General features: G+C 38.3%; 1 protein-coding gene across 3 annotated transcripts in view; it reads right to left on the reverse strand.

Annotated features, from left to right (window-relative positions):
• LOC149565002 (GTP-binding protein, HflX) overlaps positions 1-14,191 on the reverse strand; it is a 117,238-nt gene that overhangs the window by 67,978 nt on the left and 35,069 nt on the right. For all 3 annotated transcript variants that reach the window (XM_089818531.1, XM_089818533.1, XM_089818532.1), the window contains exon 6: positions 8,302-8,370. In XM_089818531.1, the coding sequence (XP_089674657.1) occupies positions 8,302-8,370 (69 nt within the window). The remainder of the gene's footprint in view (positions 1-8,301; positions 8,371-14,191) is intronic.

The following is a 14,191-nucleotide window of genomic DNA, read 5'->3' on the forward strand; positions in this document are numbered from 1 at the left end:
ATATTATATTCATTATATCAATATTCATTAGTTCTCTAATATGTATATTATTACAATATAATCTAATTATAATGTATAAATTAATATTTAAATATGTTAGTATATTTTTAAAAGTATGATAATTTATATGGTACTCATCATTATTAAATATTACTATTTATTTATTCAATATGTACTTCTTATATTATTATATTTTAATAATTATTTAATATTGTCTTATTTCAGCAGGGATATCACATTGGAGTTGAGGAGTTTGTTCAGTCCAAGTTCTCGGACAAACGGGTGCAGCGGGCTAGGGAACTTAATCCAAACGCTCATGGCCTCCATCTTCCACTGCTAACCTAGTTGACAAGGTGTATGCCTTCCTTTGTGACCAGCTTAAGCTTCCTCAGATTCTCATAGATAGGGCATGGATAGGGTATGACTCCACACTCTTTATCAAACTTCTTAATGCATCAAACAAGCTATGAGTTCTAAGGATTCATAGAAAACTCTTTCCTTTGCCATCTAAAATCTATCTTGATGAAGATCTTACCAAATCACACATTACTGAGCTTAAACAGGCCCAACCTCTAGTTGTTGCAGCCCGCATTGAGGGTAAATGGGCAGTTATTAGAGATAGTCCTCAACCGGGTTGGGCCAGGTGGGCTCCCTAGGCCAAATGACACTCATTGGGTCAGGTTGCGTTGGGGAGGGCGGGGGGGTGTGTGGGGTGGGTGTTGTGACTCCTTGATTGTTCATTGTTGGAACAATAATGGCACTCTTTGGTCATTCCCAGGGATTTTTATGATGCCAATGGCACTGTGGATATTATCCTTGTTACTCAGACACATGAGAGTTTTGACCTGTCCTCTTCCCAAGACTCCTAGGTATCAACGGCTTTATGTTCATCAGGATGAGGTCAGGTTCTCTAGGGGAATCAAGGTTTTTGGTGGGGCCGCATGCCTCATCCGTGATTGCCTCATTAGCTTGACAACTATCATGGATGTTGACAACCTTGCTAGAATCATGTGGGTTCGTATTAGGGGCAGATAGGACAAATCTTTTCATTGTTATAAGTTATTTCCCGTTGGTTACTTCTCCGTATGCGGTTCACAATTCCGAGGGTGACCCATATGGTGACTGGATTGATAGATTCTATACTTTGAGGAACTTGGTCATTTTAGTGGACTTCAACACCTATACCAAGGATTTTCAGGCTCATTTCAATGATCAACATATTGATTCCTTATGTAATTATGAGTATAACAGTAATACGATCGCTTTATAGCATTCCCCTGATTAGATCGATGGCCCCCTAACACGATATGACAGGCACCTCTTTCATCTCTGTGAGTCTTTTGCTCTCGTAATTCTTAACAGGCTCCAATGCTTCCCCAACTCTAGGTTGCTTGCTTGCGCTATTGCAGTGATGCTAGTGTCCTTCATCCCCTTCATTAGTCGCTTCTCCATTGAGTGACCATTCCCTCCTCGATCTCACCTTCCATACCCCTCTCCTCGTCCCCATCCCACCCCCGTCCTTCCCCTCCCCTGCCCCTCTATGTTGTCCTCTCTTACCCACACCACCTTTTCCTTTGTTGACATAGATCGTGTCCTCTTCCTTGCCCGCCTCAAGTGCTCTCTTCTGGCCGCTCCCTCCATGGCCCTAACATGTGCTTTTGTCATGTTCGACCTCATCTCCACAGCGATCAGGGAGTCTTTCGTCCTCTCGTTTCCGCATTTCTTTGCCCCTTGCATTGCTTGCCCCTCTCGCCCCAGCTCCTATTCCCAAAATCGTTGGTTTGATGATGACTGCAAGTCCTTTCACCGCCGTGTTCGCTCCACCTTCACCGATCAGGATCCTTCCCTTCCTTGAGTCGGGCTCTCCTATTGTAGCTTTATTCGTTAAAAGAAGCATATCTTTTACCTTGAGCAGTGCAGATCTCTCAACTCTTCCCTTCGGGTCTCCTTGAAGTCATTTCGGTGCACGCTCTTTCCCCACCCCTTGCCCTCCCCATTGACCTGGATTTCAGCTCCCTCGTCTCCCACATCGCCACCCTTTACGACATTCCTAGTCAACCTTCCCTCTATTTCACCCCCCCCCCCCCCCCCACTGCCACCTCTTTAAAATATCCACCATTTCTGAGGTTGTTAAAGCCATGAGTTCTAGCAATGCTGCTGATGAATAAGGGTTTCAAGTGGAGCTCTTCAAGCTGGGGATTTTTGTTCTTAGATCGTCTCTTGATGTTCTATTCAACATGGTGATAGGTACTGGGTTTTCATCGTCTTGGTCTCACCATATTATTCACCTGATCCACAAGGCTAGGTCGACCTCTGATCCAAGCAACTATAAGACCATGATAATCCGACATACCTTTGCCAAACTTAATGCCACAATTTTGCATAATATTCTCACAAGACAGTTGGACAGATTGGGTTGCATGACTATATGCCAGCGTGGTTTCAAAGTGGATTTTTAGACTATAGACCATATTCTTACCCTCGGGGCCATTATTGTGGAGGCTCGGTGGTGCAGAGCCCCAAGTTATCTAGTTCAAAACACCCTTCTTAGACTTAGAATGGGTAAAATAATCACAATGATAGGTTATCTAGACAAGATGAGGCTCTACAAGGTAGACCATTCCCACAACTTCCCTTTGTATTTGGTTATAAGGACCAAACTAGGAACATGAGTCTTCAAGACTTTATTGGACCTTTTAGGGTGGAATCCAATCCCCACTCACTACAAACAATTCATGTCCTACTAGGAGGGCTACAAGGAAAATTACTAGCAAGTTGATCTCCAGGGCTTGACCAAGCCCAAATCCAGGTTCAATAGGACCCGAACAACTACCCTATAGTATCCCCAAAAGAAAAACACCAGATCAATCTTCCAACACTACTTTTCCTTAAAATTGTCTATTAGGAACTAGGCCTAATTAGGGTTGGTTAACAAAGAAAGTAGCCAACCAACAGCCTCCTAGACACCAACAACACTTGGAACATGTCAAGAACCATGAAAAAGTCTTGAGTCTCTGTTTTCAACACCAGACCCCACCCCCAACTTTTTTCATGCACTCAAATGCACACTTTTGGACAGTCGCACAGAGATGCCTATCCTAGGGCTTTGTGGATTCCTCCCACGACCTGCATTGCCAGAGTTTGAAACCAATGGAATCTTAAAGTACATTCTCATATCTTGCAAATCACCAAGATTTAGATTTTTCCCATGGTGGGTTTGCAAGATATGGCCAAATTTCCCCTAAAACCCTAGGTGCAGCCTATAAGGTTGCAACCAACACAAAAATGGTTGTATCTTGCTTGATATGATAGATGAGACCTTCAAACCAAAAGCGTTAGAGAGGCGATTCAACCCTCTATCCAACCATGTCAATCTTACACAGTTACCAGACTGTACAGATCCATATAATGCCAAAAACCAGTAAAAATGCTTCAAAAATACAATTTTCTTTATTGCAACAATGTTTCCTCTGTACAACCAATCCTTCCATCTGTCTTGGCACCTCATTCCCATCTCCATTTGACATATCCCAATAGTTCCTGCAACCACAAAGTGGTTTGGGTTGGTTTTTGCAATTAGTGCAACAAAACTTGCAAAATTGCAAAAAGTTGCTAATTTGCAACTTGACAACTTTTGCCAAAAAGCTATCAAAAGCAAAATGTCGATCAAGAATTGATTCTAGGATACTAAAACATGTTTTAAACCTTATTAAGGTCTCCTAACACCTATTCTCCTATTCCTAGGATGAAAATGCAAGAAAATGCCCTTTTTAACCAAGGTGGATGACAAGGTTTATAATTGCACCTCGTGTCCCTTAGTCTCACAAATTGGGCTTATTACATGAATGAAAAGGAGATTTTGAGATGTCCTATTCCTTGGATGGAGATGTTTTAGAGTGTGCTCATGCACCACTCAGCACCGATTGGTGAAAGTCTATTGCACCTTTGTGGACTTTCGCAATGCCTTCGACTCTGTCCCCTGCTCAGCGTTCTTTTAGCGGCTCAAAGATATTTGGGTCTTTGAGGTGTTGGAGTGTTGTTGGTTGTCTCAGGACTCCTCAAGGCTTCTCCGATCTCGTTCAGAGTTCTCTTGGGGTCAAGCAATGTTGCCCTCTTTCTCCTGCATTGTTTCGTCTATACTGATGAGCTTGAGACTTATCCGAGGAGCTTCTTGCTTCTTGAGGATGGGTGTTATCTTCATCAGGTCTTGTTATCCATCCTTATCTTTGCAGACGAAGTGGTGTTACTATCCTCCTCCTCTAATGGGTTACAAGGTCTTTTGGATAGGCTGACCTCCTTTTGTAACTCTCAACAGATGGTGGTTAACTTGGGCAAGACCCAAGTTATGGTTTTCAACTACTTGAAAACCTCACATCTCGACTTTTTTAGAGTGACTGAGATTGAAATGACTTCTACCTACACCTATTTGGGCATCAAGTTCTCTGGACCGCGTTTTAGTTTGAGACCAGCCGTGACAATGCGAGTCAACAAGGGGTTGGGTTCACTTGCTTTGCTTGAAAGATTGTGCTTCAGACACCACTTCCAAGATAGCACGTCTAAGATGTATACTTAGACTCCCTGGTTAGATCTATTATTCTTTATGGCTCAATTGTCTAGGAGCCCTCCCTATTGGCTACTGACTGGGCTTCGGTGGAGAGGGTTCAGACTCTTCTTTGGACGCTTCATTTGTTGTCAACCAACTACTCCTACTAGTATTGTCTTGGCCGAGTTCGGAGCTCATCCTTTCAGACTTTGCACGATCCTTTATTTGGTTTGGTTACTCCATAGAGTCAAGGGCTTTGTGAACGTTGTTGATAACATATATTGTTATTCCTACTTGGCCTATCGTTCCTCGGCTTTGATTGCTGCCTCAAACCCAACTTGTCATGCTTGGTGTTGGTATGCTCACGCTTCCAATCTCCTCGGCTCTGTGAGTATTGATATTGACCGCCTTCTTCCCTTTCAGTATTCCCTGGACGCTCCCACTCATCTCGTCCCCCCTTAGAGTTGAATGAGATTACCAGGATGGACATCTATAGGAGGTATATTCACGTGACTTGGGTCTACTCGTCAGGGGGCCTCCACCCCCATATGGCCTTCTATGCTTTGCAATATATTGACATCGAGAATGGTTTATTGTTCCACCTTACTACTCTTCCCAGCGATGGCCCCATGCCTTACATATTTAGTCAAGCTCTTTCAAAGTTGGCTCCCATAGACTTTGTATCCAAACAGATGACCAAATCAGCATAAATGAGCGGATTTCCCAGTATTGGGACATAGTGTGGCTAAGACTAAGATACATTTCCTATTCTATTGTCTAATCTACTACAAGATTCGAGGAAGGTTCCATTGTTTAATCAGGTCCCTATCCTCCTTTAGGTATGATGATCAGTGGTATCTTGCTCTCTATCTCCAAGAGGCCTTTCGTCTTCGAGATCTCACCATTCAAGAGTTATCCACCTCTGGATCGAAGTCTAGTCATCAACTTATCAATCCCTTCTTCACTCTGGTTACCTCTCCTAGAGGAACCAAGCAGTTATGGAGCCTATTTATTGCTACTCACACTATGAGACTGCGCAAAGATCACATGGACATGCACCATCAACGACAACGGTCCTCCTCTCTCCAGCTACGGGATTGAACTTCTCCGCACATGGATAGTTATCGTTCCATTTTGAGATACTTTTCCACGACTACAAACTACTAGTTATTTTCGTGGTCTATCCTATGTAGTGTTGTTTCTCTTTCTTTGCTTCTTTCTTTGTTGGTTTCCTTTTTTCTCGGACACCGTTTGGTGGTCCTGCCTTTTGGCCTCTGTTTGTATTCAGTCCCTTAGGTTCGTTTGTGGTCTCTTATTGGACATTAATAATTTATCTTATATTATCTAGTTGTGACAAACCCTTTATAGATATCTTTAAAAAACCTTGAAAATTCATTTTTGACATTTTGAACCCTTCTATTAGATGTGCACTTCTACTTTATTCACAAGCCAATACAATATAAAACAAATTTTAAACTTACACCTCTGATGTTCTTTGTACAAAATTGCATTTCATTGCCAACTTTGCACTTGCCAACATATATTTCAACATTTCGTTTAAATTGAACTATCCCATTGGTGAGATGTGGACCCAATAACTAGCTTCGGAAGTTCTCTTGGCGAGGCACACACTTGATAACCACATTTGAAAGTTGGCGTTTTGAACTCACTCCTTTGTTGAGATGCGCACTTCTCTAGGTGTACCCATATCAGTAAGCTTTTGATATCCACTATTAGTTACACACTTTACACTCACATGTACACCTATACACTATGACTCTTGAATGTTTGAGTTTTCCTCGAACCAGGTGCACCTTTCAACTTTAGGTACATATCTAATAATTGTGCTTTCATTCTTCATTTTATTTCATTTATCAAGTGCAACTTATACATTGTAATTCAAAATTTTCAATCTGAAACCAAGTACCTTTCACTTAGCTGTGCACTTATGAATTTAACAGAGATTTCAATTTTCAACCTCACAAATGTATGCACCTCGCACTCTAATGAACCCTTCCTCAAAAAAACTAGAATTTTGGACTTTGCCTTTATCAACTTTAACAACATACTTGGCCAATATTTTATTTAAACACCTCCTCCTAAAAGGTGTGACCTTGACCTCATGCATTAGCCATTTTCTCTGAAATTTTTACAAGTCTTAGCCATTTTCACTAAATTGTTTGACTTACAGTTTCTCTTCATAGAGGTGCACACATCAAAATGGAAACTCTAGACTTAAATTTGGATGAGTTTTCCCTTTCAGATATGCACTTATGAGTGCACTGTGAAATTTGAAGTTGTCTTCCCTGAGGACTGCACCTTATAACTTATTCTAAGCTTGATTCCGGTTCCATCAAGTAGCCCTTCACTAAATAACTTCGGTTTCAATCCACATCTTTATATTCGTGATCATGTGCATACCTTGATATTACAAATAATCTTTTTCTGATCTCAAGATCTTATCAAAGGCATGCACCTCTTCAACATCAATTCCATTAACTTCACACAAGTGCATTCTTGATAAGGAAAAATCTTATACTCGGTGTTAAATCTTCAATTGCAACCGTCTTTCTGTCATTTTGTAAACAATTAGACAAGAGTCATGTTGGTCAGAGGAAGCACAAACCTCAATTCTATGCTTTGTTCTCTATTAATATTGTATTGAAAACATAGTGTGCTGGATCAGAAGAGGATTAGAACATATTTTAAATTGTATTGCAGTTTCTCTAGTTTTGGTCATGCATCACATGGTAATATTTGTATAAAGCATTCACCCAATACCCTCTTGTCGAACACTTTGTATTGAATCAAACAAAGTTTGCAATGTGCATGGTTTTTAATTTTTTGCCATACAATATAATCATATATCATTGGACAACAAAGATTAGCTCGGAAACCAATCAGGAGTACATTCTAATGACCAAGAATAAGAGATACATTTTATGATAGATAATGTATAAGAATAATGTTTTTGTTCAAATTTTTCAATCCCTAGAATCAATAGTCAATTACTAGGTACAAACCTTCATTCTGCTGCACATTTAGCACAGTGATAACGAAATTTGACAAGGAGTTGGTAAAACCATCATTAGGATCCCACAAGGCTGAGACAAATAAAGTAGAATCCAAGAGTTGTATCAAGCTTCTTATATCACTTAAGTTTAAACACTCTTTAGTACGTTTGTATTACCTCCATGGTATTTCCAAGATATAACAGTTATACTTTTCATTAATTTAGAGAAACAGATGGTAGGTTACAAAAACTTGCACTAAAAGATATCACCAATTCTCCTATATGTTACTACTATACATTATGTTCTACTTTCAAAGGCCATCTTCTTTACAAAATGATTATCCCGTCCAACGTACAAGTTTGACTTCTGTGATGAGACAAATAGAAAGAATAATTTAGTAGAATGACATTCTTATACCGAAAACCATATATTTTTAGTATCATATCATATTATATTGATTTATAGTATTCCTATAAATCAAGTCAGAAAAATTAATAAGCCATGAATGAGGCGTAATCCTGCCAAGGTCTGGTAATTGTACATACTTCAAAAACTACAAACTGCTGCTGAATTGGAAGTAAGCAATAAAGGGAAAGCACAATATCCAACACTGAAATCAAAACCTTTTCCTAACCAACGAGTTAGAACAAAAATCCCCTTTTACATTTACAGAGTCTAATATTTTATTTTCCAAGTCCAGTAAAATTACCAGCAAGCATAATTACTTATACAAGTAGCATGTACCTGCGACGCTGGAGTTGAAGTTCAGTCTCTCCTGCACCACTAATAAATCCCCTTCCTCCACTGGTTCTCCTGCAAAATCAAATCCAAAATGTTTAGAAAGCCTTTGCAGTAGATCATCCCCTTACCTATAAAGGTAAATGACAAAGTATTCTCTAATCATCTTGAAAAACTGCATCAGTCATCATCTTAACAAATCAACCTCAAAGAATATATCATTTAATCATGCCATTCCTCCTTTCACAATTTAGAATTGCCTGATGTACAAGAATTTGATGTACAAAGAAAAAATATTGAATATGGGCTATTGTGAAGAAAGAGAGTAAGAAAGAAACCAGATTAATGTCTACAAACAATTAATGCCTGATTAGTGGAATGAAACAGCTACAATGCTTAATGGACTTGGCCTAGCATGTGTAGGAGCTAAATTAGAAACTAAAATTTACCAAAACCAAATAGAAGACAAATATGAAGTACAATTATAAGATATCAGTTCACAGATATGGTATCCATTTGTGATGAAAATTATTTCCCAATCCATCCATATGAAATTCTTTGACTCACGTAAAAGAATGGCAACCAAAAAGATAGGTAGTAGCTATAGGTTTTAGGAATAAATTGTATAGTCATTGATGGGTACCAGTAGCTTTAATGAAAAAAGATGTGCCTCTCCTGTTATCCATGACCAACCACATCTTAAGAGTATATTTTTAGTGTGCATGCTAGGTTCCTTGTAACCCTGTTAAGCAACTCTCTAAAGCTGGATCTTGTATCAGAGTTCAGAGACCAGTCTAGTTTTAAGAAGCAATGTCTCACAAATATATGTGCATCACAAAATTAAAGATTTTCTTGTGAGTACAACAGAAGAAAAAATGCCCAGACCCACTGTGTAAATTGAGTTAAAACCATTAAACCAGCTTAGGTATGGGAAACCTCATAGCATGACACACATTGTAATATGGACCCGACAGACAGATGAAGGGCACAACAACTAGCTAGTGTCTTAAATTAGCGTGATTAAGCAAATGGAACATTCTTTAGCAAAGTGCCCAACCAAATTTTGAATCTTTACATCTTTCTCTCAAAGGTGTATTCAAGATCATTTTCTGTTTTAACATTCTCAAGCTCCTTAGTGGTTGAGCTTAAGGTTACAAGAGGTACATGGATTTAACTCTACAGTCCTCAAAGTAATCTCTTCAGGCTAAGTGGATAACAAAAACATTTTAAATCTCAGACCACTTTGCCCTTTTGTGCACAGGTGTATCTATTGACCAATTTTGCTTCTTCAACTAATCCTTAGGCGTTGTCTTTTACCTTATCCCATAAAGAGGACCTTAGTGAAGCGTTCAATGAGAAACTATATTGATAATATATTTAGGTCACTTAGATCTACCCCAAATAGGCCTTATGATAGCATAATAGCAATAATATCACCCCCCTCATTTCCTGAGTGGTTTCCCCAATTTTTCAAAAGTCGTTAGCTTTTTCTTTTTGCTCACTTTCACACTATGTTATTCTAGGGTTATCTTTAGGGCATTTTACTATATTTTCCTTTGAATAGATCATTTTTTCTTTAGCGTTTGAGTGGAAATTTCCTGCCTTTAAAAGAGTAGCCTGTGGTCCATGATGGCCTGTTCTACTATATTACGACTAGCCCTGTGTTGTTAACATAAACCATCAAAGATAAAAGCAATGCACTCTAGGGACACATCCCTAGTGTTTTAAGATTTTTACCTAGAATAAGGATGTCCTGGGTGTCACAAGACAAGGATGAAACATCCCTCACATCCAAGTCCCCATAGGAAGCTATTTGAAGGGTAATTCCCCTTCGGGAGGTATGTCATAGGAAATATCTCTGTCCCTAGGATATCAAGCATTCTCCAACAATATCAAAAAAAAAACAGATAATTAGACATAAATAAGTTTAGAGCTTTGCCAAAAGTACTAAAACTATGAGTAATTGGTATGTGCTATTAATGTCCCTATGGAACATGCAAAGAAAAGTGCTGCCCCTAGAGCCCCCATCTAGTTTCAAAAAGAAAAAGAAAAATTGTTTTGGGCTACACTTGATTGAAAAGCAATATTTTTTCTCTATTTTTATTGATTGCAGCGCTCTTTAGTTTCAGAAGTTTCCCATACTTGAATACTGAAAAATTGAATTCTATCTAGAACTTTGGTTCACAAGCCCATACTAATACCTCAATCCAAATGAGGAGGTTATTTTAAGGTTGTCTAGGCTTTCTGTGGCATTCAAGCTTTGGTACTTGGATATGCATGCCATGTCCCTTTTGTCAGGTTATGTTGTAGTACAGCTGGTTATGACTTTTAGGGTTTGTGTCAGCTACTTCAAAGGAGTATTTCGATGTCGCAAATGAGATCAAAGGATTTATTGGAGTTGTTTGACAATTTTTCGAGGGATTTCTGACAACTAGTTCATACTTATATTTAGTATTTATATAAGTGTCAGCATCAACACCAATTTGGTTAGTTGGCAAAGTTACTATATATTGATGATCCGTGATTGGCTAAAGTCAACAATATACTGGCCACCAAAGGTACTTGGAGATATTATTTTAAATAATGTTAATTAACTACCATTATTTTATTTAATAAAGTGGCTTAATATTGGTGCCTAGGGAGTTATAAGGCACCAATTTAAAATATCAATAAAGTGACTTTCTTTTGGATGCATAGGGAGACGGAAGTAGTTATTATAAATTTTGGCATTGGCAATGGTGCTCTTTGAAAAAAACAAATTGGAGCTCAACTGCAGAAAACCCTACATGGTACTTGTCTTTCTCAGCCTTTAGAAGAACAAAACCCTTCTTGGAGAAAATTGGCTCCAATGGTGAAAGATCTACTATATCTAAAATTTGTTGGAGATATCTTAGAGATATTTCATAGAGCATTTCAAGATTGAATTTATCAATTTGTGCGGCTTCTTTAGAATCACTTTGCAAGGATTTCTAGTGTTTTTGCAAATACTTGGTATTTAAATTCCTTGCCTATAGAGAGCCTTTTAAAGATTGGATAACTTAGTATTACAAGCATTTGCCAAATATTCTTGAGAAGATCATTTTATTTCCAGAGTTTGACTTGAAGAAACAAATTACAAAAGGACAAATTCAAAAGAGACTAGAGCACATGCACGAGGAGACAAAGAGTTAATAAGACAAATACATTGAATGCGGCTAGGGACAAATAAGTTCAAGAATTCAATTGTTGTTTTGGACAAAGACATCGCTTTAAGAGGATATTGACAACATTGATGTAGTCACTGACTTGGCGAAGACAAGGTACTTTGGTGAATTCACAAATTTGGAAAGCATTTTGGGTTTGGACGTGAGCTAGCTGGAAATTACTGGATATATGAATCTCACCCTATGTTCCACGTCATTTCGGGGATAAGGATGGACACAAGGGGAACCATTCGGGGACAGCTATTCGAGGGCCAATTTTCGAAGACAACAATATATATGTTGAAATGTTGTCATTGATGAGTATGTATCTAGATATCCATAAGCATGTTGGAGAAGATCAAGAGTCAAAATTAACATGAGCAGCAGTCTTCAAACCAAGGATAGCAATCATAATGTATGAGAAAAATGGTTGGCCAATTCGTAAAGAAGAAACAATAATTTGTACACTAAGTGCTAGCCAATGAAGGGGATATTAGATGCAATAATTCCTAAGAAAGAGTAATATAAGACAAGACAGAAGAAGAAAAACAAGAATTGGGAAAAAATTAATACAAAAAGACAAGAAGGTATAAGAATAACAGAAAAGACTTGATTCATTTAATATGTTAAAGACAAAGATGCAATTCATTTTACTAATAAAGCTTGTTGGGTGGATATTTTGCAACTGACAATTTTGGGTAAAATCCAGTCACAAAATAGGATGACCAGCCACATCGTGTGACACAGAGTCTCTCCTACCTTAAAAAGAAGGCTTCCCCTTCTCACCATTCCTAGGATCAACTCAAGGTACGCAAAAAGTTGAGAGATTTTGTAAGGGGTGTTACCAATATTCTTTCCTCTTAGCTTTAAGAAAAGAATACACTTACCTGTGGAGCGAGTAATGGGAAAGATGAAACCTCAAACTACACTTCTATCTAAAGTTGTAAACGGTGATACAAATAAACCAACACCAACTCAAAGGCTGATTGAAAGCATACCGGTTTGGCTCTAAGCCTTGTTTGTTTAATTTATAAGAAAAATCACTACCATTGGGGCCCAAACACTTCCAAAAGTAGGTGATTTCTATTCTATTCTATAAGAAAATCCTCTACCATTGGTATGCAAAGACTTCCAGAAGTAGGGAAATTCTAACTATCTTTCGTGAATTTGAGAAGGCAATACAGTCAAAGCTTCTAGTCTGTGTATCACCACAATCGCTCTCAATTAAAGCTTCAGATCCGATTGCTTCTTAACTCACTACACTCTATTATTGAACACACAATAATAACATGAATCAAAGATAATAAGCACAAATTACAGACAAAGCTTCTAATTTGCTCTATCACAATTGCTTCTAGTCAAAGCTTCAAATCCAATTGCTTTTTTTTATTCACTTTTCTCCCAAATTCATACTACACAATCAAAGTTATGCTTGCATAAGTGTGGCAAAACTTTCTTGCATGTAAAGGATAGATTTTACAATAAGAGAACACTCCTTTATATAGGTAAAGCAATTGAGAAAAAGATGGAGGAAAAGGTGGGAGCAACTCAACCAACTTTGACTCAGTCTAACTAACAAGAGAAATCATTGGATTACATGTCATTACACGTGTAAGTCGTATTACAAGTAATTACACATTTCATGTAATAGATCCTCTTCAATTACAAACATGAAAGAAGAAGAAGAAAGATGGAAGAGAATTGAAACAATTGAAGGGATTGTTCTAAAGGGCCTTGTACTTGGTGATGCAATTCCGAATGAGAACAGGATCGAGCGTTCCTATATTTTGTGCCACTGCATTCACCTTGATAATCATGGTATTACGTCTTTTGATAACCTCTAACTCTCTTTGATGAATTGTCCATTGTCATTTGAAATCTTGATGTGATCAAGTTTTTTCTTGTTCAAGTTGTCGTGAATTCTCCTTTGTAGATTGGCACATTCTAGAGTCTCCGACACTTTAAAAACCTTCTCGATGATGTTCAGATGTAAACTCAGAATAACTTTTCGACATGCATCTGCAACTTCTTTTTTTCCCAAAGCAAAGTGCTTAGCGTATTCCATCATAAACTTAGGTTCTCAAACAGCCATTGGGAAAATGGAGACCAAATGAATTACCACTTCTTTGATTTGAAGCATGCCGTCTTTACTGGATGTCTTGGTTCTTTATAGAAACTCTAGAATATCTTGACTTGCTGTAACATGAAAGTTTCAATGGAATTGAAACTTTGAGAACTTTGGGATTTGAGTTACAATGATGAATCCATAAGGGATGGGTATTTAAAGTATGGATTACACACTTATGGAACACATATGATGGCTGGAAATGAACCGGAAAGCATATGTATTTGGATGAAAGGGGCCAAAGTTGGACTTGGAAAGATGGATTGCATGTGGGCAATGATGGGCTTTCGTGGGTATAGCCAAGAATGCAAGTTGGGATACATATGAATGTGTGTAAATGATAACTTTTGACTTTAACAGTGTGACCTTTAGTCAAAAATGGGTTCTCTGGATGTCATTACACATAAAGTGGATTACATGAAAAACAAACATGCATTTAGGTTCGGATGATGGAAATGCATGTATATGGGAACGAAGGATGAGATTGCATGTAAATGTGGATGGAGGGTGAGATTACATGTAATCGCATGTGAAGAATGAGATGCAATGTGTTAAAACATGAAATGGGAACAATTGCTCGTGAAGTGTA

Source organism: Cupressus sempervirens, chromosome 3, assembly GCF_028749045.1.
Source record: "Cupressus sempervirens isolate cs-2001-9-10 chromosome 3, ASM2874904v1, whole genome shotgun sequence".
NCBI classification, from domain to species: Eukaryota; Viridiplantae; Streptophyta; class Pinopsida; order Cupressales; family Cupressaceae; genus Cupressus; species Cupressus sempervirens.